Source organism: Choloepus didactylus, chromosome 18 (assembly GCF_015220235.1).
Source record: "Choloepus didactylus isolate mChoDid1 chromosome 18, mChoDid1.pri, whole genome shotgun sequence".
NCBI classification, from domain to species: domain Eukaryota; kingdom Metazoa; phylum Chordata; class Mammalia; order Pilosa; family Megalonychidae; genus Choloepus; species Choloepus didactylus.
In genome coordinates this window covers 25308571-25335365 of record NC_051324.1, presented here as the reverse complement: position 1 = coordinate 25335365, position 26795 = coordinate 25308571, and the positions used below count along the sequence as shown (strand labels likewise).

The following is a 26795-nucleotide window of genomic DNA, read 5'->3' as shown; positions in this document are numbered from 1 at the left end:
AGTTTTGCTTCTCCCCAGTTCATCCTCCACACTGATGCCAGAAGGAATTTTTTAAATGCAAGTCTGATCAAGTCATCACCCTGTCAAAAGCCCATCAATGCAGAATATATATTATGTGAAAGTAGAAACCCACTGTTTAATAAATTAGGCCCTTGACTTGAGGCTTGCTCTTGTGAAACTCAGGGCTATAAATGGGAGGCTAAGCCTTCCTATAATTATGACTAAGAGGCACCTACAGAGAACCTCTTTTGTTGCTCAGATGTGGCCTTTCTCTAAGACCAACTCGGCAAATAAATTCATTAACCTCCCCCGCCCCAGGTGGGATATGACTTCCAGAGGAATGAATCTCCCTGGCAATGTGGGACATGACTCCCGGGAATAAGCCTGGCCCTGGCAGCAAGGGATTGAAAATGCCTATTTGACCAAAAGGGGGGAAAAGAAAGGTAACAAGATAAGGTTACAGTTGCTAAGAGATCTCAAATAGAGTCAAGAGGCTATCTGGAGGTTTCTCTTATGCAAGCTCCACCTAGACATCCCAAATGACCACAGTATGCTGTGCCCTTACCAAAAGTAGTTCTGAAAAACCTAGGTCCCTATCTAAGATTCTATAAAAGATTCACTCAATAAATTTTATCTCTTAGAAACTTAAATCCACCAGAGTGTACCTATACCAGACAAGTCCTAAAACCCAGAAACAACAGCCTCTTTAAGAACACAATCAGATGCGGCCCTCTTCCCCGTACTTTCAACACCCCCTTTCAATATGAACAAGTTAGAGAAGATCAAGAAAGAGATTAAGTGAGATGAAGGGGTAGCAACAGACAAGATAGGATTTGACAAAAGATTTCAAATACTGAAACATTACATAAATAAATAAATATATATATATATATATATATATATATATATATATTTCAGATGCTAGGGTATTAGAATAGCTAGAAGGAAATAACTGAAATGGTGGAACTGTAACATATAACATTCTTTGAATTTTGCTCTGTAGTTATTAGCTGAATTGTGCTTTGAAAGTTTTTACCTTTCTGTATATATACCCTATATTTCAGAATAAAGAAAGAACTGAAACTGTGGAACTGTAACCCATAATAATTTTTGAAATTACCTACATAACTGCTTGTGAGCTGTACAATGAAAGTTAAAACTTTTCTGTATATATATTATATTTTACAATAAAGGAAATAACTGAAATGGTGGAACTGTAACCATAACATTCTTCAAAATTTGCTCTCTAATTTCAAACCGAGTTGAGAGGTCACCCTGGTGGACATTGTTACGCACTATACAGATAACTCTTTTTAGGATTTAATGTATTGGAATAGTTAGAAGTAAATACCCGAAACTGTCAAACTCCAACCCAGTAGCCTTGATTCTTGAAGACGACTGTATAACAATAGAGCCTACAATGGGTGACAGTGTGATTGTGAAAACCTTGTGGCTTGCACTCCCTTTGTCCAGTGTATGGATGGATGGGTAGAAAAACGGAGACAAAAACTGAATGAAAGATAGGGTGGGATGGGAGGTATGACATGGGTGTTCTTTTTTACTTCTATTTTTTATTCTTCTTATTCTTTCTGGTGTAAGGAAAATGTTCAAAAATAGACTGAGGTGATGAATGCATACCTATATGATGGTATTGTGAACTGATTATACACCATGGATGACTGTATGGCATGTGGATATATCTCAATAATGAATTTAATTAAAAAAATTTTGCTAACTACTTGTTAAACCATACTTTGAAAGTTATCACTGTTATGTATATATGTTAAAGTTCACAATAAAAAAAATGCATTAAGAAAAAAAAAAAGCCCATCAATGAATACCTGCTGCCTAGAATTGTAGTCTCCAGAGTAGTGTGTGTGTGTGTGTGTGTGTGTGTGTGTGTGTGTGCGCGCGCGCGCGCATCCCCAAGGGATTTACAATACTGTCCATTGGGATGTGAGAAGAAAATATTAAAACCTCTATTTTTTATTCTTTATTTATATAGCAAAAGTTAATAAAGCCTAATTTATTTAAGATTGGTACTAGAATATGTACATAGTATTTGGGGTGTACAGGCTTAAAAATTAGCCTGGTGGCATGATTTTTCCGTAAACCTTTAGCTTCTCTAATACTTTTTTTTAAATCAGCCCTGTGAAAATTATTTCTGTGGAAAATATTCCACTGAGAATACATGGTATCAAAAAAAATTGGAGACCACCAGCCTAGAGGATATAGTTCCTTTAGGATGCTTGCCCTGCCTAGCTCTTTGGCTTCGTCTCCTACAAGGCTATGTTCACTGTATACATTTTGTGTTTCCCATCTCTGAGACTTTGCCCTATGATTAGAATGACCTTCTTTCCCTCACCTTCCTGGAAAACTTACTTAGTTGTTCACTCTGCCTAGAATAGTCTTCTGCCAGATTGTCACAAGGCTGGTTACTTTATAAAGGTTTCAGCTTGAAGGTAACTGCTCACAGAGATGATCCCTGCCCACCCATCTAAAGCACTCTCCCGCCCCATGCTACTACACTCTATCATAGTACCTGTTGTTGTTGTTTTTTTATCAGAGCATTAACCATACCAGATATTTTCTTGTTAATTTATTTGGTGATTTGTTTGTCTTCTTCCTCATACAGGACTCCACGAGAGCAGGAACTTGCTTGTCACGTTTACCATTATCTCATCAGTTTCTAAAACATAGCCTGGCACTGTACTAGACTCTTTATAAATGATTTCTGACTGTTGACTAAATGAATTAATGACTCCTTCAAGGTTTAGGAGAAGTGCTATGTTCTCTCTGAGGCTTTGGTTTTCCTAGGAAGAACAGTTCTTTGGCTCCTCACTGCAGCATTTCATGCCTTTCTCACACCATTCATCAAACAGTGTCCCCCGCACTTGATCATGTGTATCTCTAGGGCATGGACTGGGTTTTATTCACCTTTGTATCCCTAGTGCCTGGCACAGTGTCTGGACTGACAATACATGACAGAGGCTCACTGAATATGGCTGAATGAATAAATGAAAGACCAAGCAGAAGAACTCTAGATGATCTTCTCCCAAATCCGCTGCTTCTAATTCTGATCTACTTCTCATCCAAACAACCAAAAACCAATTTTGTAAGAGAAACTCATCTGTACAGGCAAATCATCCAACAAAATAAAACATAAGTCTAAAAATTCACATTGTGAAATAGGGGTGAAAGTGGCTTTATGACTCTGGTCTTATCCTGCCCACTCAACCCCCACTTTTCCCTATTATATTGTTAAAATGCTTTCCACTTCGCAATTTACTACAGAAAATTTGGGAGAACTTTTCTAACCTAAGGGTATAATTTCTAAAAAATATGGTCACCAGACAAAGAATTCTATACTAACACAACAATTTAGGGCTCCCCACTCCCCCCCGCCAACAACTGGTTATAATGGAGTCTGATTTGAAATTAACTCTCACTTGTATTAATGTCCCTCAGATTATGCAGTACAACACAACAATCATAATACTCAGATGAGCCAGAAGCCATTGAAATGAAGGAAACCTAAAACTCTATACTTACTTGCTCTGTTGGGAACAGGGTATTGATATACTCCACAGCATTGAAATCTGCTCTATCTAGAGGATCCTGGCTTGGAAATACCTATATTAAAAAGGGGGATTAAAAACAATGGTCATCTCTTTGCCTTGTATTATGTATTAATTTTTCCACCCCCTACTAGATGGTAAGTTCGTTGAAGGCAAAAACATATCTTCTTCATTTTATAATGCTTCACAAGCAACAGATGCACAATGAAATATCTGTTAAAGTAAATCTTTAATTTTCAACAACATATGTGATTTTGACATCTTGGTACAACTAACAGAATACACAACTATGGAAAGTTCTACAGCTATCAAAGAAATCTCAAGGATAAGGAGAAATCAGCAGGCATTGTGCATTAGTTGAAACTGGCTGGTGACATGGTTTTATGAAAAAGGTCTTGACAACACACTTATGCACCAGGTCTCTATGACTTCTCAGCAGTAGAATGCACTATGCATTGAACTAATTTTCTGTGCTTCACTCATTGCCAGGAAAAGGAGAGCTGGCATTAAGGAACTGGTCCATCTTTTTAACAGAAGCCAGAAAGCCTCCATCTGAGAAACAAGGCTAACTCATTTCAAAAGTTGCAAACTGAAGAACAAGTAAGATGATGAATTATAAAAGCAGTCAAACGATGCTCTGGGTACTCGATTTTACAAACTCAAGATAGTTATATCTCTGGTAAGCAACTTCTTTGAAGAAGCCTTTCCAAGAAATATAGTGCCAAAAAATCAAAATGTCTTCTAAGAGTGTGAAAAAGCAACTGTTAGAACAGTTTAGGGCTTCCATGATGTCAAGGAGAGGTGGAGGTGAGGTGGGTGAGAAGAGCGTAAGAAGGTGCTCTTTTTTTTTAAATTCCTAGCATTTCTGTTACTGTAACATACACTTATGGTGGAGATACATCATATATACCTCAGTTGTATATGCTAAGCCAGGAGTGCTGGGAATACAGAAAGTACTGGTGATTTGGCCTGCCACAGTGAGCTTGATATAGGAGATGGGAATTGTCTACTTTCTCAAGTTGGTCTCAGTTCCTGCATGCCCCTCTCATTGGGTCTGGATATAATCCTAGGTTGTAATATATTTTCATATAACAAGACCCCTAAAACAAGCCAACTAACTTCAGGTGGTTCCAATGCTGGTGGAGAAAACTAACAGTGCTGGACTTATTAAAGAGATACCCATATGCTGTACTTTATGAACTATTTAAGGAATTTCAAGAGTTAATCACTCTTCAGTGATCTTCACCTTGTGCAATGACTTTGGAACTTCAATCACTCTATAGTAATTTTCACCTTATGCAATGACTTTGAAACTTTATTCCTGAGAAAAATGTAATTCTATTGTATCAACCCTTCCTAATTCCTCACATATCACTACTCTTTACAAGTATGCTGGTATATCATCATTGTCTGCAGAAGTCCATTCAATCTTAGACAGCTAAAGTAAAAAAATTTCTGAATCTTGACATCAGGATGTCTGCTTACCTAAATATATGATAAACTTACACTAGAACTCAAATTTATTAAGAAATGGCAAAAAAAAAAAAGTGCTCTTTTGAAATCCCTGTCAGTCTAAAAAGCAACTGAGCTGTATGTCTTTTTCTGGAGGATGGAGGTATGTTGGAGGCAGTGGAGTCTGACCTCCAAAAGCTGCCCAATGGGCTGACATCCTCAGGATGTGCCCAATGTGCTTTATATCCACTCTGAGAATAAACCACCCCTATAAAAACACATAAAAGTCTAAGTGGGACAATACAAACAAGGTACTTAGTAGTGTCCATTAGCAGGTATTAATGTTCAATAAATGTTAACTAGTAGTAGAAGACACTTTCTGGTGGTCATTAAATGAGGCAAAACACCTTTTCTTAAATCATATCTCCAAACCAATACCTTTAAGGGAGATTTTCTCCCTCTATCAGAAGCAATAGCCTGTATAAAGGTCTGAATGGCTCTTTCTAATATAATTATCCTTTAAAAATTCAATAAACCTAAAAAGAGAATTTAGTCAACTAAAGAGTCCCTGCCGGAAAGGTAGGCCTCCTGGGAATATTCTCCACTCTAAAACAAACGAATCAACCGCGGGAATTCTCAACATTTTACATAAGGTAGAAGAGTTCTTTTCAACATTCTCCCTCTGCTCTGCCATCCGTTTCAGGAACTAAAGTCCCTCTTAAATTCCAAGTGACTCACAAGAAGCTACCTTGAGAAACTGGAGCAGCGGTACACCAGCCGGGAAATGAATGGACAGCCGCACAACCCCCAAAATCTGGGGTTACTACCCAAGGGGTCCCTTCTTCTAGGTTCATTGGCTCAGAGAGCAACCCTTTGAACAAACCCACCAGGATCGGTCTCCAAAGACAACCAAGGACTAGAAATCACCATCTGCCCTACATTCAGAAATCCTTCTCACCTCCACCTCTCCCTTTCTCTAATGCCTAGTCCCCACCTCTCAATCCATACTGCTCCCTTCCCGCCCACCCCAGCTCCTACTGCCCAGGGCAGCCCCAATATTAGCACTCTCCTCCCCTCAGGGGGCGGAACGCTAACCTGTTCGATGGCGAGCTGCACCTCGGGGGTGAGCTGCAGTACGGCTTCCAGCTCTTCCACGAACTCCAGTTCCTCTTCCTCCATCATCCTGCCACCCAGTCCCCTCCTAGTCCCCACCCCAACCCCGACTCAGACCTTCAGCCTTCAACCCAGGCCCCAGAACAGCAATTCTCGCGTAGTAACGCGGGGGCAAACCCCGGCTCTGTCAGCCAGCCCCACACTTCCGGGAAGCCAGTCACTTCCGGGATTCGGGGCATTCTGGGATGGCGGAGGACTGACCTGGTCACCCTGGGAAGGCGTTCCTGTCAGGGCCCGGGAGTCTTCGCGGGCAGCCCTGTCACTCAGCGGCCGCTGTCTGCCCTCAGCTCGTCCTTAAGATGGTGGGGTCCTCTTCACCTCGCCTAAAGCGCTCCCGCGCTGAGGGACTCGTCAGGGCGGTGTGGGGGAAGAGCCTGGCCTCCCGGCAGGGCACCGGGTAATTGTAAGCCCCAACAGCGTCGCGAGCCCCGAAGCCGGCGATTCGTCAGCTCCCAGGGCCCCCTTGGTCAGTGGCAGTAGGTGTCCCCCTTCCTTCGGGGGTGCAGTGACCCCAGCTGGTAAGTGGCGATTCGCCAAGGACAATTTGTAGGAATGGAATGGCGTCCACTTAACAGAGATAAATCCCCATTTGCCAGGCCAGTAGGCAATTTTGTGGGGGCGACTGCAGCTCCCTTATTAGGGGTGCGGGGAGCAGATCAGGCAATGCCCCACTCTACCCACCCCCCGTCGCCGGGAAAATGTTTACTTTATGTGACTGAATATCAGGGCGCTAGGTCCTGTTCCACCACTTGCTAGCTGTGTGATCTTGAACAAATCACTCCTCCTGCCCTGCTTCCCCTGCTTCCCCTGCGTGGTTGTGGTGACGATAAAAAGCAGTATGCAAATTTAAGCTAGTAATACTGGTAATATTAAGTTATCTACCCTGTGCGAAAAAGAGGCCAGATCACCCTGTGGAACCACTTTTACTCCAGACACTTAAAATAATGATGTAATTTGGAGCCAAAAGAAGAGTTGCTTTATTAGTTGAACATTGTGTAACCCAATGATTTAAGAGTCCCTGGTCCCACCGAGCTATTTTTTTTTAATGTTCATCAAATTTATTTATAGTGAAGGAAATATGGAGGTAATTTAATTTCTAACAATAAAGGAATGCTTAAAATATTAATCAGCTATATAATAGAATATCATTAACTCATAAGATCATGGCTTTGGAGATTAATTCCGTGGGAAAATTGTGCACAATATAATTCAGAAAGCAAAAATGTACAGTGTGGTCCCAGTTTATATGTGTGTTTGTGTGTATTTTGTGCCTATAAAAGTGATAGCAAGGATATATTGCTTTTCTGTAGGTGATGAAATGTACATTCTTTATACATTTTCCCAAAATGTCTACAATGAGCCTATAGTGCTTTTATAATCACAAAATATAAATGCCCTTTTTTTTAAAGACAAAGTGTAATTATATCCACCTGTTTTGGATTTTTTTATTAATTTAAAAAATTACATACAGTTAATTTACATGTATAATTTACATACAGTAAAATTCAACCTTTTAGTTTACAGTTCCACGAGTTTTGACAAATGCATACAGCCATGTGACCACAGTCAAGTCATAGAACAGTCCCATTATCCCCTCAAATTCCTTATGGCCTGTTGTAGTTAACCCCTCCTCTTACCGCTGGCTCCTGGCAAGCACTGACCTGATTTCTGTCCCTGTAGTTTTGACTTTTTCACAATGTTGTATACATACAGTATGTCTCCTTTTGAGTCTGGCTTATTTCACTTATCATATTATAGTTGAGATTCATCCACGTTGCTGCATGAATCAGTAGTTCATGTATTTTTCCTGCTGAGCAGTATTTCACTGTATACATGTACCATAATTTGTTTATCCATTCCTTAGTTTAAGGACATTTGGACTGTTTCCAGTTTTTTGGCAGTGAAGAATAAAACTGCCATAAGCATTCACATGCAGGTTTTTGTGTTAACCTGTTTTCATTAAACTTGGGTGACTAGGAATGGGATTACTGGGGCATATAGTAAGTCCATGTATAACATTATAATAAACTGATAAATTGTTTTCCAAAGTGACTATCATTTTTCATTCCTACCAGCAATGTGTGAGAGTTCTGGTTGCTCATTGAACTTATTTTCAGTGATGACAATAACTAACATTTCCTTGCCCTCACTAAATGCCAGACACCATGCTAAGTGTACTACATGCATTGTCTCTTTTAATCCACACAGCAGTTCTGGGGTTGGTAGGTATTATCATTATCTCCATTTAACAGATGAAGAAACAGAGATTTAGCTTTATAAATAATAATAAACTTTTCCAAGTTCATATAGCTAAATCTTCCTGTCATTCATTCACTCTTTCAATAGATTTATCAAACACCTATTCCTATTAATGACAGGGACTAAGCTAGGTGTTTGGAATTCAGCAGTGTCCAAACAAAATAGACAAAGTTATTGTCTCCACGGAGATAGACTTGGAAAGGGTATTCATATAAATAAATATATCACTGTGATAGATTCAATGAAAGGCAAGTAAAGAGTATGTTGAGAACCTGTATTGATTCAGTGTTCTCATCAGAGCTAGGGAGTTAAGAAAGGCTTAGGGACTGGTACTTCTCTGAGGAAGTGTTTTTATAAACTGAAGCAAAGATGGGAAGTGTGTATAATATATATATTATACACACTATAATATATATATAGTGTGTTATAGAATATATCTAAGACAGTGTGTATATAGTTTATACATAGTGTGTATATATATTCAGTAGATATAGTATATATAGAATAGTATGTGCAAAGACCATGAAATTGGCCAGTTGATGGAGCTTTTAAAGCCAAGGGGGTTGATGCAGGCCCATGCTGGAGAAATAGGCAGTTCCAGGTGATGCAGGGACTTGTAGGTCATGTTTAGGAGTGGGAAGCCCTTTGAAGGCCTCTAAGCAAAGATGTGATGTGACCAGGTTTTCCATGCCCATCATCAACCCTGAGGCCCTCGTTTTTGTTTTCTTTGCTTCTGCTTCTGAGCTGCCTGTGTGAAACTAGGGTGACCATCTCTAATACAAATTCACATTGTCCAATTTCCACCAGTTGTACATTTGTGCATCTGTGTCAACTCTCAACTGCATTTCTCCTGTAACTCAAAACCCCTCTCTACTCTGCATCTCCCAACTCTATTATATCAGGTTTCCATTTTTGCTGATGAGCTTGCTTTCTACTTTGTTGAAAAGGTCCACAGAGTCTCTGATCTCTTGTCCTCTCAACATCCTCTCAATACAAACTATTTTGTATATTTGCATAGACTACTTTCTAAGGCTAACTACTCCATTGCTGCTTCAAAATATATTTTCTTAATGGCTAATGTTGAGCATCTTTTCATATGCTTATTGGCCATTTGTATATCTTTGGAGCAGTATCTATTTTCTTTTACCATTTTTAAATTGGGTTGTCTTTTTGTTATTGAGTTGTAGGAGTTCTTTGTATATACTGGATATTAAACCCAAATTAGATATTTGATTTCCAACTATTTTCTCCTATTCTGTAGGTTGTCTTTTCACTTTCTTGGTAATGTCCTTTGATGCATAAAACTTTTTAATTTAGATGAAGTGTAGTGTTTTTTTTTTTTTATTGCTCCTACTTTTGGTGTCATATCTAAGAATCCATTGCCAAATACAGGTCTTAAAAAATTTCCCCCCTATGTTTTCTTCCAACAGTTTTATGGTTCCAGCCCTTGTATTTAGGTCATTGATCCATTTTGAGTTAATATTTGTGTATGGTGTGAGGCAGAGGTCCAGTTTCATTCTTTTGCATATGGACATCCATTTTTCCCTGCACCATTTAGATGAAGAGACTATTCCCTCCCCATTGAGTGGACTTGACCCCCCAGTCAAAAATATTAAGCAAATTTTGAAACAGACTTTGTTAGTGAGATCTCTAAATTTTATGTGCCTCTGTTAATGTAGTGCTTCTTTCTATTAGAAGGAGTCTCAAATATCCTGTTATATCTGCAACAATATATATATTGTTGTTTTGAGGTAATGCCACGATGCTATTTTAAAAGAACAAGACAGTATTTTTATTCCATTAAACTTCCCTCTCCATAATGACCTCCTAAATAGCTAGGAATTTGGTGAAACTTCTTGTAAAACTTTTTGGTCTATAATATTATATACTAAATCAAATATATACTTGTAGTGGCTTAAGCCCAGCAGAACACTTCTTAGTAGTGGGAGGCTGTCCTGCAAGTTGCACCATGTTTGAATTACCTGGTACTTACCCACTAAATACCACTAAAACCTCACTTCCAACATTGTGATAACCAAAAATAGTCCCCGCAAATTTCCAAATTTCAAAAACCCCGTAGGGCTTTCTAGCACAATCACACTTAGATCCTAAGGCCAATTTGTAGTGGAGGAATATAGTTTAATTTCTACATGAGATCTATTTAAAATGTTATTTTGCTGTTCCTTTATGAATTGTTTTTAGTACATGACTTTTCGTAATGGTGGGTTCTTTTTTTTTTTTTTTTTTTTTTTAATTCAGTTTTATTGAAATATATTCACAAACCATACAGTCATCCATGGTATACAATCAACTGTTCACAGTATGATCATATAGTTATGCGTTCATCACCACAATCTATTTCTGAACATTTTCCTTACATCAGAAAGAATCAGAATAAGAATAAAAAATAAAAGTGAGAAGAGAATACCCAAACCATCCCCCCATCCCACCCTATTTGTCATTTAGTTTTTACTCCCATTTTTCTACTGATTTTTTTTTCAATTTTTTAACTTTGTTTATCAAAAAATTAAAAACAAACAGGCAAACAACAACCAAAAAAACCCCACAACATTTCAAACAAAGCAATGGATTAAGGAAAACAAATAACCTAAAATAACTACTTTGCTTCCAATATGTTCCTACCATACCCCAAGAAAATTAATAAACCATGTCCAAACAGAGGAGTAAGAAAAACAAATAATCTAAAATAACTACATTGCTTCCAACATGTTCCTACCATACCCCAAGAAAATTAACAACCCCTAAGAAAACAAAGGAATAAGAGAAAAAAAAAACCTAAAATAACTCTATTGCTTCCAACATGATCTTACTATATCCAAGAAAGTTTACAAACCATAATCATTCCTGAGCATTCCCATAACATTAAGATTACCCTCCATAGTTTATCTGTTCTTATTAGATTATCATTCCCCCTCCACTAATTGGTATCTCTAGGTCCCCTACATTCTACAGTATAAAACATTGTACACTTTTCACAGCATTCACATTAGTGGTAACATACAATATCTCTCTTTTTGTGCCTGGCTTATTTTGCTCAGCATTATGTCTTTTTTTTTTTTTTTTTAATCTTCATTTTATTGAGATATATTCATATACCACGCAGTCATACAAAACAAATCGTACTTTCGATTGTTCACAGTACCATTACATAGTTGTACATTCATCACCCAAATCAATCCCTGACACCTTCATTAGCACACACACAAGAATAACAAGAATAATAATTAGAGTGAAAAAGAGCAATTGAAGTAAAAAAGAACACTGGGTACCTTTGTCTGTTTGTTTCCTTCCCCTATTTTTCTACTCATCCATCCATAAACTAGACAAAGTGGAGTGTGGTCCTTATGGCTTTCCCAATCCCCTTGTCACCCCTCATAAGCTACATTTTTATACAACTGTCTTCGAGATTCATGGGTTCTGGGTTGTAGTTTGATAGTTTCAGGTATCCACCACCAGCTACCCCAATTCTTTAGAACCTAAAAAGGGTTGTCTAAAGTGTGCGTAAGAGTGCCCACCAGAGTGACCTCTCGGCTCCTTTTGGATTCTCTCTGCCACTGAAGCTTATTTCATTTCCTTTCACATCCCCCTTTTGGTCAAGAAGATGTTCTCCGTCGCACGATGCCAGGTCTACATTCCTCCCCGGGAGTCATATTCCACGTTGCCAGGGAGATTCACTCCCCTGGGTGTCTGATCCCACGTAGAGGGGAGGGCAGTGATTTCACCTTTCAAGTTGGCTTAGCTAGAGAGAGAGAGGGCCACATCTGAGCAACAAAGAGGCATTCGGGAGGAGGCTCTTAGGCACAACGATAGGGAGGCCTAGCCTCTCCTTTGCAGCAACCGTCTTCCCAAGGGTAAAACCTGTGGTAGAGGGCTCAACCCATCAAACCACCAGTCCCCTATGTCTGTGGTCATGTTAGCAACCATGGAGGTGGGGTAGGCGAATACCCCTGCATTCTCCACAGGCTCCTCAAGGGGGCACTGCATCTTTTTTTTTTTTCCTTGTTTTTTTTTTTTTTTTAACTTTCCCTTCTTTTTTAAATCAACTGTATGAAAAAAAAGTTAAAAAGAAAACAAACATACAATAAAAGAACATTTTAAAGAGACCATAACAAGGGAGTAAGAAAAAGACAACTAACCTAAGATAACTGCTTAACTTCCAACATGTTCCTACTTTACCCCAAGAAAGTTACCTAATATAGCAACATTTCTGTGAACTTGTTCCTACTATATCCATCAGAAATTAACATACCATAGTCATTCCTGGGCATCCCCAGAACGTTAAATAGCTTATCTGTTCTTCTTGGATTATTGTTCCCCCTTCCTTAATTGCTCTCTATTGCTAGTTCCCCTACATTCTACATTATAAGCCATTTGTTTTATATTTTTCAAAGTTCACATTAGTGGTAGCATATAATATTTCTCTTTTTGTGCCTGGCTTATTTTGCTTAGCATTATGTCTTCAAGGTTGATCCATGTTGTCATATGTTTCACCAGATCGTTCCTTCTTACTGCCGCGTAGTATTCCATCGTGTGTATAGACCACATTTTATTTATCCACTCATCTGTTGAAGGACATTTGGGTTGTTTCCATCTCTTGGCAATTGTGAATAATGCTGCTATGAACATTGGCGTGCAGATATCTGTTCGTGTCACTGCTTTCCGATCTTCCGGGTATATACCGAGAAGTGCAATCGCTGGGTCGAATGGTAACTCTATATTTAGTTTTCTAAGGAACTGCCAGACTGACTTCCAGAGTGGCTGAACCATTATACAGTCCCACCAACAGTGAATAAGAGTTCCAATTTCTCCACATCCCCTCCAGCATTTGTAGTTTCCTGTTTGTTTAATGGCAGCCATTCTAACCGGTGTTAGATGTTATCTCATTGTGGTCTTAATTTGCATCTCTCTAATAGCTAGTGAAGCTGAACATTTTTTCATGTGTTTCTTGGCCATTTGTATTTCCTCTTCAGAGAACTGTCTTTTCATATCTTTTGCCCATTTTATAATTGGGCCGACTGTACTATTGTTATTGAGTTGTAGGATTTCTTTATATATGCAAGATATCAGTCTTTTGTCAGATACATGGTTTCCAAAAATTTTTTCCCATTGAGTTGGCTGCCTCTTTACCTTTTTGAGAAATTCCTTTGAGGTGCAGAAACTTCTAAGCTTGAGGAGTTCCCATTTATCTATTTTCTCTTTTGTTGCTTGTGCTTTGGGTGTAAAGTCTAGGAAGTGGCCGCCTAATACAAGGTCTTGAAGATGTTTTCCTACATTATCTTCTAGGAGTTTTATGGTACTTTCTTTTATATTGAGATCTTTGGTCCATTTTGAGTTAATTTTTGTGTAGGGGGTGAGGTAGGGGTCCTCTTTCATTCTTTTGGATATGGATATCCAACTCTCCCAGCCCCATTTGTTGAAAAGACCATTATGACTCAGTTCAGTGACTTTGGGGGCCTTATCAAAGATCAGTCGGCCATAGATCTGAGGGTCTATCTCCGAATTCTCAATTCGATTCCATTGATCTATATGTCTATCTTTGTGCCAGTACCATGCTGTTTTGGCAACTGTGGCTTTATAATAAGCTTCAAAGTCAGGGAGTATAAGTCCTCCCACTTCGTTTTTCTTTTTTAGAGTGTCTTTAGCAATTCGAGGCATCTTCCCTTTCCAAATAAATTTGATAACTAGCTTTTCCAAGTCTGCAAAGTAGGTTGTTGGAATTTTGATTGGGATTGCATTGAATCTGTAGATGAGTTTGGGTAGAATTGACATCTTAATGACATTTAGCCTTCCTATCCATGAACATGGAATATTTTTCCATCTTTTAAGGTCCCCTTCTATTTCTTTTAGTAGAGTTATGTAGTTTTCTTTGTATAGGTCTTTTACATCTTTGGTTAAGTTTATTCCTAGGTACTTGATTTTTTTAGTTGCTATTGAAAATGGTATCTTTTTCTTGAGTGTCTCTTCAGTTTGTTCATTTCTAGCATATAGAAACATTACTGACTTATGTGCATTAACCTTGTATCCCGCTACTTTGCTAAATTTGTTTATTAGCTCTAGTAGCTGTATCGTCGATTTCTCAGGGTTTTCTAGATATAAGATCATATCATCTGCAAACAATGACAGTTTTACTTCTTCTTTTCCAATTTGGATGCCTTTTATTTCTTTGTCTTGCCGGATTGCCCTGGCTAGCACTTCCAGCACAATGTTGAATAACAGTGGTGATAGCGGGCATCCTTGTCTTGTTCCTGATCTTAGAGGGAAGGCTTTCAGTCTCTCTCCATTGAGTACTATGCTGGCTGTGGGTTTTTCATATATGCTCTTTATCATGTTGAGGAAGTTTCCTTCAATTCCTACCTTTTGAAGTGTTTTTATCAAAAAGGGATGTTGGATTTTGTCAAATGCTTTTTCAGCATCTATTGAGATGATCAATTGATTTTTCCCTTTTGACTTGTTAATGTGTTGTAATACATTGATTGATTTTCTTATGTTGAACCATCCTTGCATGCCTGGAATAAACCCCACTTGGTCATGGTGTATGATTTTTTTAATGTGTCTTTGGATTCGATTTGCAAGTATTTTGTTGAGGATTTTTGCATGTATATTCATTAGGGAGATTGGCCGGTAGTTTTCCTTTTTTGTAACATCTTTGCCTGGTTTTGGTATTAGATTGATGTTAGCTTCATAAAATGAGTTAGGTAGTGTTCCATTTTCTTCAATGTTTTGAAAGAGTTTGAGTAAGATTGGTGTCAGTTCTTTCTGGAAAGTTTGGTAGAATTCCCCTGTGAAGCCATCTGGCCCTGGGCATTTATTTGTTGGAAGATTTTTGATGACTGATTGGATCTCTTTGCTTGTGATGGGTTGGTTGAGGTCTTCTATTTCTTCTCTGGTCAGTCTAGGTTGTTCATATGTTTCCAGGAAATTGTCCATTTCCTCTACATTATCCAGTTTGTTGCCATACAGTTGTTCATAGTATCCTCTTATAATTTTTTTAATTTCTTCAGGATCTGCAGTTATGTCACCTTTTTCATTCATTATTTTGTTTATATGGGTCTTCTCTCTTTTTGATTTTGTCAGTCTAGCTAGGGGCTTGTCAATCTTGTTGATCTTCTCAAAGAACCAACTTTTGGTGATATTTATCCTCTCTATTGTTTTTTTGTTCTCTATGTCATTTATTTCTGCTTTAATCCTTGTTATTTCTTTTCTTGTACTTGGTTTAGGATTGGTTTGCTGTTCATTTTCTAGCTTCTTCAGTTGATCCATTAGTTCTTTGATTTTGGCTCTTTCTTCCTTTTTAATATATGCGTTTAGTGCTATAAATTTCCCCCTTAGCACTGCTTTTGCTGCATCCCATAGGTTTTGGTATGTTGTGTTCTCATTTTCATTCGTCTCTATATATTTAGCAATTTCTCTTGCTATTTCTTCTTTAACCCACTGATTGTTTAGGAGTGTGTTGTTTAACCTCCAGGTATTTGTGAATTTTCTAAGTCTCTGATGGTTATTGACTTCTAATTGTATTCCATTGTGGTCAGAGAATGTGCTTTGAATAATTTCAATCTTTTTAAATTTGTTGAGGCTTGTTTTATGTCCCAGCATATGATCTATTCTGGAGAAAGTTCCATGAGCACTAGAAAAGTATGTGTATCCTGGTGATTTGGGATGTAATGTCCTGTATATGTCTGTTAAATCTAATTCATTTATCAGATTGTTTAGGTTTTCAATTTCCTTATTGGTCTTCTGTCTGGTTGATCTATCTATAGGAGAGAGTGATGTGTTGAAGTCTCCCACAATTATTGTGGAAACATCAATTGCTTCCTTTAGTTTTGCCAGTGTTTCTCTCATGTATTTTGTGGCACCTTGATTGGGTGCATAGACATTTACGATTGTTATTTCTTCTTGCTGAATTGCCCCTTTTATTAGTACGTAGTGGCCTTCTTTGTCTCTCAAAACATCCCTGCATTTGAAGTCTATTTTATCTGAGATTAATATTGCTACACCTGCTTTCTTTTAGCTGTAGCTTGCATGAAATATATTTTTCCATCCTTTCACTTTCAGTTTCTTTGTGTCCCTGTGTCTAAGATGAGTCTCTTGTATGCAACATATTGATGGTTCATTTTTTTTGATCCATTCTGTGAATCTATATCTTTTAATTGGGGAGTTTAATCCATTTACATTCAACGTTATAACCGTGAAGGCATTTCTTGAATCAGCCATCTTATCCTTTGGTTTATGTTTGTCATATTTTTCCCCTCTGTCTATTAATATCCTTTATTGTACCCATACCGAATCTCTTTAGTACTGAACCTTTCTCCAAGTCTCTCTGTCCTTTCTTTGTTTCTCTGTCTGTAGGGCTCCCTTGAGTATCTCCAGTAGGGCAGGTCTCTTGTTAGCAAATTCTCTCAGCATTTGTTTGTCTGTGAAAAATTTAAGCTCTCCCTTAAATTTGAAGGAGAGCTTTGCTGGATAAAGTATTCTTGGCTGGAAATTTTTCTCACTCGGAATTTTAAATATATCGTGCCACTGCCTTCTTGCCTCCATAGTGGCTGCTGAGTAGTCACTACTTAGTCTTATGCTGTTTCCTTTGTATGTGGTGAATTGCTTTTCTCTTGCTGCTTTCAGAACTTGCTCCTTCTCTTCTGTGTTTGATAGTGTGATCAGTATATGTCTTGGAGTGGGTTTATTTGGATTTATTCTATTTGGAGTTCGCTGAGCATTTATGATTTGTGTATTTATGTTGTTTAGAAGATTTGGGAAGTTTTCCCCAACAATTTCTTTGAATACTCTTCCTAGACCTTTACCCTTTTCTTCCCCTTCTGGGACACCAATGAGTCTTATATTTGGACGTTTCATATTATCTATCATATCCCTGAGGTCCATTTTGATTTTTTCAATTTTTTCCCCATTCTTTCTTTTATGCTTTCATTTTCCATTCTGTCATCTTCGAGGTCACTGATTCGTTGTTCAACTTCCTCTAGTCTTGTACTATGAGTGTCCAGAATCTTTTTAATTTGGTCAACAGTTTCTTTAATTTCCATAAGATCATCCATTTTTTTATTTAGTCTTGCAATGTCTTCTTTATGGTCTTCTAGGGTCTTCTTGATTTCCTTTATCTCCCGTACTATGGTCTCATTGTTCATCTTTAGTTCTTTGAGTAGCTGCTCTAGGTGCTGTGTCTCTTCTGGTATTTTGATTTGGGTGCTTGGGCTTGGGTTATCCATATCGTCTGGTTTTTTCATATGCTTTATAATTTTCTGTTGTTTTTGGCCTCGTGGCATTTGCTGAACTTGATAGGGTTCTTTTAGGATTTGTAGACCAATTGAAGTCCTTATCTCTAATTTATCAGATCTACAGCTTCGTGGAGTACACTTTCTCTAACTAACCAGCAGGTGGCGTCCACGAGCCACCTGTTCTCCACAGGCCAGTTCTCCCCTGCTTAGCCTTTTTGGTGAGTGGGGGAGTGAGTCTTGTGGGGCCCAATTGGTGTACCAAGCTTGCGTGTGTAGTTGGTGTTGCCTGCCCTGTATGTGGGGCGTGTTTCTGGGCAGTCGGGGAGGGGGGGTGGCCCTAACAATCAAATCTCCCTGGTGATCCTAGAGTTTTAAAGCTGCTGCAATAGTCTAATCCTTCAGTTCAGTCCTGCCACAGTTTGTCTCTGCCACTGACCCACAAGTCCTTGGTATTGGCGTATGGCTCCTGAGACTTGCAAGTGGGCCCCTCTTCCAGGCCGTGCACCCCGGGTCCTCTGTTGAGGGATGACTGTGCTATGTCACAGGTGAGTGCCGTCCCCCCAGGGCAGTTCTGGGCTGCTGGGCTGTGTAGGGAGGCTCCCAGTCTGCTGAAATGATGGCTGAATGGGGCTTTGTTAATTCACACTGCTCTACCTTCCCAACTCTGGGACAATCAGCTGAGGTTGCAGGGAAGGCTAATGTCCACGCCCAGTTTCGTGGTGTGTGCCTGTTATTTGAAGCACTTCCGTCACACTGGGTTGTCTGGGGCAGTTCTGGGCTATGGGGCTGGCGATGGGCAGGAGTGTTTCCTGTCCACCAGGATGGTGGCTGTGAGTGGACACCCCCCTTTTCTTGGGAAGTTGTGGTGTTTAGTGAATTTTCTCAGCCACTGGATTATTGCGTTTTGTCTCAGAGCTCTCTAGTTCTGCTCTTGACTTGACCTGCCCAAATAGCAAGTCTTTGAAGCTTTCTGTATTGGGCTTCTTAGAGTAATTGTTTTAGAAAAAGAAAAAAGGATTAAAAAAAAAAGAAAAAAAAAACAAAAAAAAAAAAACGGGCCCTCCTCAGAGATCTAATGGGTTATTGAAATGCTAAGAGACAAAGCAACCAGGGCCATTAAGGAAAGGTCCACAGGGCAGAGAGATCAGCTTTTCTTAGGGATTTGCATATGCGCCTCAGGGCCCTTCCCCTTTCTATGTTCACCAGAACTCCAAAAGTCCTCCGCTTTTATTTTGGAGTTTTTCGTGTTGTTTTTTTTCTATGCCTGTCTCTTCTCTGCTGGGCTGGCTGCTCTCGGATTCTCTGGTGTCTGGTCTCAGTCTATCTATGGTTGGAGTTTGGATCAGTAGAATGAGTTTCCGATAAGGGCTGCCACTGCAGTTCTCCCTTCTCCTTCCCTGAGCTGACAGCCCCTCCTCCCCCGGGACTGAGCCTGGCAGGGAGGGACGCGGGTCCCCTGGCCGCAAAAACTTACAGATTTCGCTGATCTCAGCAGTTCCACGTTTTCATGAGTGTTGTATGAAGTATGCCCAAAGTCAGATTGCTCTGTGGTGTCCAGTCCACGCAGTTCCTGGCTTTCTACCTACTTTCCTGGAAGAGTAACTAAAACATACAGCTCACCAGTCTGCCATCTTGCCCCGCCCCCAATGGTGGGTTCTTTTGCTGTCCTTCATTTCTGAATTTTCTGTATCTTGTGGAAACTGGAATTGTTCTTGAATGATGTTCAGATGATTCTGAATGTTCCCCATATCCTGTACATCAGCTTTGTTTTGATGGGTGTAGTACTCTGGTTCGCAGTGCATGCCCAGCTTTGCTAAGCATATCATAATCTCCAGCTAGCTTCAGCAGCTCCCCTGTTCCCACAGTCCTCACTGAGGCACTCAGTCATGCCCATATGCTAGTTCCCAGATGGTTTTAAATTAAAACCCTTCCCACTGACTACATTGGGTTTGTATTCTGTAATCCCCTCTTCTCAACAAAGTGATAATTATATAGGCCAAAAATAAAACCCTTTTTTGCAAGTCTTAACACATGACAACAAATATAAAAACATTTGTTTATAAATTTGACACTAACTAGTACAGTCATTATTATAATATAGCTTCTACTAATTCAACATCTCACAATACTACTGCCACCACCAGCCGTTTTCTGTTTCTCAGCTCCATTTGTTCCTGCTGCACTCTGTTGCATTTCCTGAACCGGATCTTCAGCCACCATTCTTCTCCTGCTCTACATGAGTATTTCTTCATCTTTTCTGAGCCTGGACCTGTTGGAGGAGCTGAAGAACTCTGTATAGATCCTTTCCCCAGAAAAATGCACATTTGAGCATTTTTCATACAGTTTTAAGGTGGGGGGGGTCCATTAAATCTTTTTTTTAATAAAAAAATATCCCCTACTCTTTCTGCTAAACTTAGAAATCTAGTGGACAATCCTCCCACACCCAATATTCTGATAAAAGGTATGATCCTCATCCCTCCAATTTTAGAACCACTGATATGAAAATCGTATCTTCTCCATACCAGCCAAGATTAATTTTGCCCAGTTATACTTTTTTAGGTCTATGTCAGAAAACCAGTTACAATTTTTTATTTCCCAAATATAAAATTATTTAAGATTCTGATAGCTTCCTCTACCCCCCACCAAGATTCGTTACTGTATGGGATTACTCTCATTGCCATCATTAGTCCCCAAATGTTTTATATCTAAACTTGGGTTTCTTTCCATAAATGTCAGTTTTACATTTTCAGCTGCTGGTAAAAATCTTCATTTTGGCCTTACTCTGTTAGCCCAACTCAACCTATTTGGAGTGCAGCTTTTATTTCCCGTGAAACCACCTGCCCCACCTCAGGATCTTTCTGATTCTTTTACTAATTTCATTATTTTTTCAGGCCTCCAGACTAGAAACCTTGAATTTATTCTCAGTTTCTCCCTTTCTTTTCCCTCACCGCTCTTCCCTAATTTGTTGGGTTTACAGTTGAGCATTTTATGGGCATAAATAGTAATCTGGTGATAAGTGAATGGTCTTAGGAACTAATGACAATACAGTACCTATACATAGTACTTTATGCATGGCTTAAATGTTTTCATATATTTTATTGCTTAGTCTTCATAATCTCACATGCACATGGAACTGAACAATATTCCACAGTGAAGAGAGCAAGTTTAATTTGAGCCATTACTTTCTAGGTGCTTGTGTTTTTTCTCTCTCTTATATTTATGTAATAATGAACCATTTTAATTAGAAAAATTCATACAACACGGGAGACTATAGAGGAAAATGTAAAAGTCCCTCTATTCACCACACCTCATATATACTGTCACAAAACCAACATATACATACACACACACTTCACCCAAGAGGAGTTAGCAATTTGGTGTTTTTCCTTCTAAGTCGTTTTTTTTTTTTTTTTTTTTTTTTGCATAATTATATAGCTATATATGTACTGATAACTATTATAGTTTTTTTAAAAAATCACAGATTATATCATACTGTATTTGTTGTTCAGTAACTTGTTCTTTTCCTTTTAACAATATGTTCTGGAGATCTTTCCCTGTGAATATGTTGGTCTGTCTTTCCTTTTAATAGCTATCCAGTATTCCATAGTACAAACATACCATAAGATATTTAATTACTCTATTACTGGGTATGTAGACTGTTGCTAGTTTTTTCTGTTACAAACAAACAATACTAAATCCTTGTACACAAAATATTTATGCTTCTATCAGCATTGTACAAAAGTGCCTATATTCTTGTATCCTCATGTATACTGGCTGTTATCAGTCTTTTAAATATTTATAAAGTTTTTATTAGCCATTTCTTCATTGTATTTGAAGTTGATATAATTTGATTATTTCTTTCACGTCATGTTTGTGTATTTTTTAATAAGTTGTAGGCACTTTGACTATTCTGGATATTAACCCTTTCTCTGCTATATATACTAAAATATTTTCTTCTAATCTGCTACTTGTCTTTTAACTTGTTAATAGTGGCTTTTGATGTATGATGTTATTTTGTTTTAATGTACACAAATCTGTCAGTCCTTTTCTAGGTGACATCTGGGTTTCATGCCTTGTTTAAGAAGACTCCCCCCTCTATGAATTATAAAGGTATTCTAAAAATTTTTCTTCTAATACATTTATAATGTTGCTTTTTTATGTTGGGCATTTGATATATCTGGAATTTATTTTTGTGTTTGATGTGTGGTAGTGCATCTATATTTTTTTCAAATGAAAGGCTAATGGTTTCTGTGGTTTTCTTAGATAGTCTTTCCTCACAAATATGGCATACCTGCCATAGACTAAATTTAATGGGTCTAGTTCTGGACCCTATGTTTTATTCAGTTGAGCTGTTTGTTTCTTCAATACTGTTTTAATTACATTCGTTTATAGAATGTTTTGGTATATTGTAGAGTGAGCCCCACCCCCCAGTGTTCTTTTTTCAAAAATTTCTTGGCCGTTCTTCCACATTGCCTCTGATTCACAGAAGCTTTAGGAAGAGCTTATTGATTCCATTAAAAACAATTTTTATTGGAATGGCATTGAATTCATAGATCAGTGGAGGGTAATTGATGTTTACAATATTGAATCTTCCCTACTGGGGCCATGTTCTCCATTTAGGCTTTTATGTCTTTTGGCAAAGTTTCATAGCTTTCTTCATGTGGGTTTTGCATGTTTCTTGATAGACCTAAACATGGTCATTTTATCATGCATTTAATATTGTAAATGGCCTTTTTTTTCTATTACACTTTCTAATTGGTATTTATTGGCTTATGGGAAAGCCATTTATTTTTTAATGCAATTTTATTGAGATATATTCACATACCATACAAACATATGAAGTATACAATTAATGGCTCACAGTATCATCACATAATTGTGCATACATCCCCATGTTCAATTTTAGAACATTTTCATTTCATTACTCCAAAAAAGAAATAAAAATTTAAAAAAATCCAAATCCTCCCACACCTCTTATCCTCCCCTATTATTGACCCATAATATTGATGTTGTACATTTGTTACTGTTGATGAAAGAATATTAAAATATCACTGCTAACTGTAGTCCATAGTATGCAATAGGTATATTTTGCTATATATACTTCTATTATTAACTCTTTGTAATAGTGTCATACATTTGTTCTAGTTCATGAAAGAACTTTTTAATATTTAAATCACAGACATTGTCTACCACAAGATTCACTGTGTTACACATTCCCATGTTTTAACCTCCAGCTTTCCTTCTGGTGACATATATGACTCTAAACTTCCCCTTTCCACCTCATTCACACAGCACTCAGCACTGTTAATTATTATTCTCACAATAACGTGCTACCGTAACATCTATCCATTTCCAAACATTCAAGTTCAACCTTGTTAAACATTCTGTACATATTAAGCAACTGCTCCCCATTCTTTAGCCTCATTATGTAGCCTGGTAACCTATATTCTATATTTTATGTCTGTGAGTTTACATATTATAATTAGTTCATATCAGTGAGATTGTAAAATATTTGTCCTTTTGTGTCTGACTTATTTCACTTAACATAATGTCCTTAAGGTTTATTCATGTTGTCATGTGCCTCAGGACTTCTTCGTTCCTTCTTACTGCTGAATATTCCATTCTATTAACCACATTTTGTTTATCCATTCATCTGTTGATGGACCCTTGGATTGTTTCCACTTTTTGGCAATTATGAATAATGCTGCTAGGAACATCAGTGTGCAAATGTCTGTTCGCACCCCTGAAGAAAGCCATTTATTTTTTTAATGCAATTTTATTGAGATATATTCATCTACCATATAATCAAATGATGATTCACAGTATCATCAGTGGTTCACAGTATCATCAGATAGTTGTACATTCATCACTACAATTTTTTAAACACTTTCATTACTTAAAAAATTAAAATTAAAATTAAAAAAAGAATGCCCAAAACATCCCATACCCTTATCCCCCCCATTCTTTCTTTATTTTTTTGTCTTTGTTTTCTTACTCATCTGTCCATACTCTGGAGAAAGGCAGTATCAGTCGCAAGGTTTTTGCAATTACTCAGTCACACCTTAAGAGCTATATAGTTATGCAATCATCTTCAAGAATCAAGGTACCTGGATTACAGTTCAACCGTTTCAGGTATTTCCTTCTAGCTATTCCAATACACTAAAAACTACAAAGGGATATCTATATAATGCAAAAGAATAACCTCCAGAATGACCTCTCAACTCTACTTGAAATCTCTCAGCCACTGAAATTCTATTTTTTTATTCAGTTTTGAGATTATATTCACATACCATACAGTCAGAGAACACCCAAAACATCCCATCCCTGTCATCCCCCCTATTATTCATTTAATTTTGTCCCCATGTGTACCAGTTTGTATGTATTATGTCCCCCAGAAAAAGCCATATTCTTTGATGCAGTCTTGTGGGGCAGACGTTTTGGTGTTGATTAGATTTGCATGGATATGCGCCCCATCCAACTGTAGGTGATAACTTGGATGAGATATTTCTGTGGAGGCATGGCCCCACCCATTCAGGGTGGGCCTTGATCAGTGGAGCCATATAAATGAGCTGATGGGCAGAGGGAACTCAATGCAGCTGAGAGTGACATTTTGAAGAGGAGCAACAGCCAAGAGGGACACTTTGAAGAAAGCACAGGAGCTGCAGATGAGAGACATTTTGAAGACAGCCATTGGAATCAGACTCTTGCTCCGGAGAAGCTAAGAGAGAACAAATGCCCAAGAGCAACCAAGAGTGACATTTTGAAGAGGAGCTGTGGCCTAGAGAGGAACATCCTGGGAGAAAGCCATTTTGAAACCAGAACTTTGGAGCAGATGCCAGCCACGTGAGTTCCCAGCCAACAGAGGTTTTCCGGACACCACTGGTCATCCTCCAGTGATGATACCCAATTGCTGATGTGTTACCTTGGACACATATGGCCTTAAGACTGTAACTGTGTAACCAAATAACCCCCCTTTTATAAAAGCCAATCCGTCTCTGGTATTTTGCATTCTGGCAGCATTAGCAAACTAGAACACCATGTTTCTACTCATCTGTCCATACACTAGATAAAGGGAGTGTGAGCCACAAGGTTTTCACAGTCACATGGTCACACCATGTAAGCTATATATTTATACAGTTGTCTTCAAGAATCAAGGCTGCTGCATTGCAGTTCAACAGTTTCTAGTATTTCCTTCTAACTATTCCAATACAATAAAAACTACAAAGGGGTATCTATATAGCACATAAGAATACCCTCCATAGACAACCCTTTTTAGGTTCTAAAGAATTGGGGTAGCTGGTGGTGGATACCTGAAACTATCAAACTACAACCCAGAACCCATGAATCTCGAAGACAGTTGTATAAAAATGTAGCTTATGAGGGGTGACAGTGGGATTGGGAAAGCCATAAGGACCACACTCCACTTTGTCTAGTTTATGGATGGATGAGTAGAAAAATAGGGGAAGGAAACAAACAGACAAAGGTACCCAGTGTTCTTTTTTACTTCAATTGCTCTTTTTCACTCTAATTATTATTCTTGTTATTTTTGTGTGTGTGCTAATGAAGGTGTCAGGGATTGATTTGGGTGATGAATGTACCACTATGTAATGGTACTGTAAACAATCGAAAGTACGATTTGTTTTGTATGACTGCGTGGTATGTGAATATATCTCAATAAAATGAAGATTAAAAAAAAAAAAAAAAAGAATACCCTCCAGAATGACCTCTTGACTCTATTTGAAATCTCTCAGCCACTGAAACTCTATTTTGTTTCAACTCTCTTCCCCCTTTTGGTCCAAGAAGGAGAAAGTCCTTTATTTTTGTATGTTGTTGTTCTATCCAGCCACCTTACCTAAATTATTTTATCCCATGATGTTTCAGTTCCTTTGTTAGTTTTTCTTGGTAAATTATTGTATTGTATGAAAAAAGTGATAGTTCTTTCTCTTCCTTTCCAGTGTTGATATCTCTTTTGGGAGTTTATATGTGGGTTGTTAATTTTGGCCAGAGTCCCAACAGCACCAGAGACAGTGAGCATGGTACTTACCATCTAAATAGAAGAAAACATATAAAACCCAAACCAGTCAAGCCACAGATGATACTGCACAGTAAAACAATGGACTTAAAACACATAAAAGTAGTAAGGTAGCAGCATCTTGACTAGCAAGCGCTCTCTGTCCTTCATCTCCCATTAATATCAGTTAAAACCTTCCAAATCCTCACAAGACCTATGCCAGGCAACTCCATCCTGTTACCTGGCAACATGGGTGTCTGGTTTGCTAAAGCTGCCATTATGCAAAATACATAAAGGGGATTTATTAGGTTACACATTTACAATTCTAAGGCCATAAAAGTGTCCAAATTAAGGCATCAACAAGAGGATACCTTCATTGAAGAAAGGCCAGTGGCAACCAGAATACCTCTGTCAGCTGGGAAAGGCACGTGGCTGGCGTCTGCTGGTCCTTTGCTCCCAGGTTGCGTTTCAAAATGGCTTTCTCCAAAATGTCTCTAGGCTTCTCTCTTAGTTTCTCTTTCTCAGCTCCCATGCATCCATGCTTGTTCTCCTAGGGCATTTCTCTAAGTGTCTGGGGGTCCTCTCTTAGCTTCTCTAGGGAAAACTTTGGGCTTCATCTCTTAGCTTAGCATCTCCAAACGTCCTTCTGTCTGCATTTCCCAGTGTCTCTGAGCGTCTGGGTCTGTGTCAGCTCTTAGCTTCTCCCGGGGACAAACTCTGGATTACGTATCTTGGCTTCTCTCCAAAATGTCTCTCTCAGCTTTTCTGAGCTCCTTGTTTCTGTGGGCTCTCTTAAAGGACTCCAGTGATCTAATTAAGACCCATCTGGAATGAGTGGGGTGACATCTCCATGGAAATAATTTAATCGAGGTTCTCACACACAGTTGGGTGAGTCATATCTCCATGGAAACACTCAATCAAAAGTTTCCACCCAAGAAGATTGGATTAAAACATCATGGCTCTTCTGGGGTCCATAACACATCAGATTAAGATGTTTCAGTCCTTATAACTGAGGAGGTTTCTCTGTGTTGTTTTTAGTTCTGATCTTTGGGGTTTCCACCAAAGAGAATTACTTCT

At 38.4% G+C, this 26795-nt stretch overlaps 2 protein-coding genes across 5 annotated transcripts in view; one reads left to right on the top strand and one right to left on the bottom strand.

Moving 5' to 3' along the window:
* The window catches only part of VPS53 (VPS53 subunit of GARP complex), a 175625-nt gene extending 169319 nt beyond the window's left edge, over positions 1-6306 (bottom strand). The window contains exons 1-2 of one of the 2 annotated variants that reach the window (XM_037808182.1): positions 6126-6306; positions 3553-3633 (exon numbers count right to left, since the gene is read on the bottom strand). In XM_037808182.1, coding sequence (XP_037664110.1) covers positions 3553-3633; positions 6126-6212 — 168 coding nt within the window. In that variant the 5' untranslated portion in view covers positions 6213-6306. The remainder of the gene's footprint in view (positions 1-3552; positions 3634-6125) is intronic. The other variant, XM_037808181.1, reaches the window with a different exon arrangement.
* A 75-nt stretch (positions 6307-6381) lies between these two features.
* TLCD3A (TLC domain containing 3A) overlaps positions 6382-26795 on the top strand; it is a 44424-nt gene continuing 24010 nt past the window's right edge. For all 3 annotated transcript variants that reach the window (XM_037808801.1, XM_037808800.1, XM_037808802.1), the window contains exons 1-2: positions 6382-6721; positions 21749-21817. The gene's annotated coding sequence lies outside the window, so the exon portion shown is untranslated. The remainder of the gene's footprint in view (positions 6722-21748; positions 21818-26795) is intronic.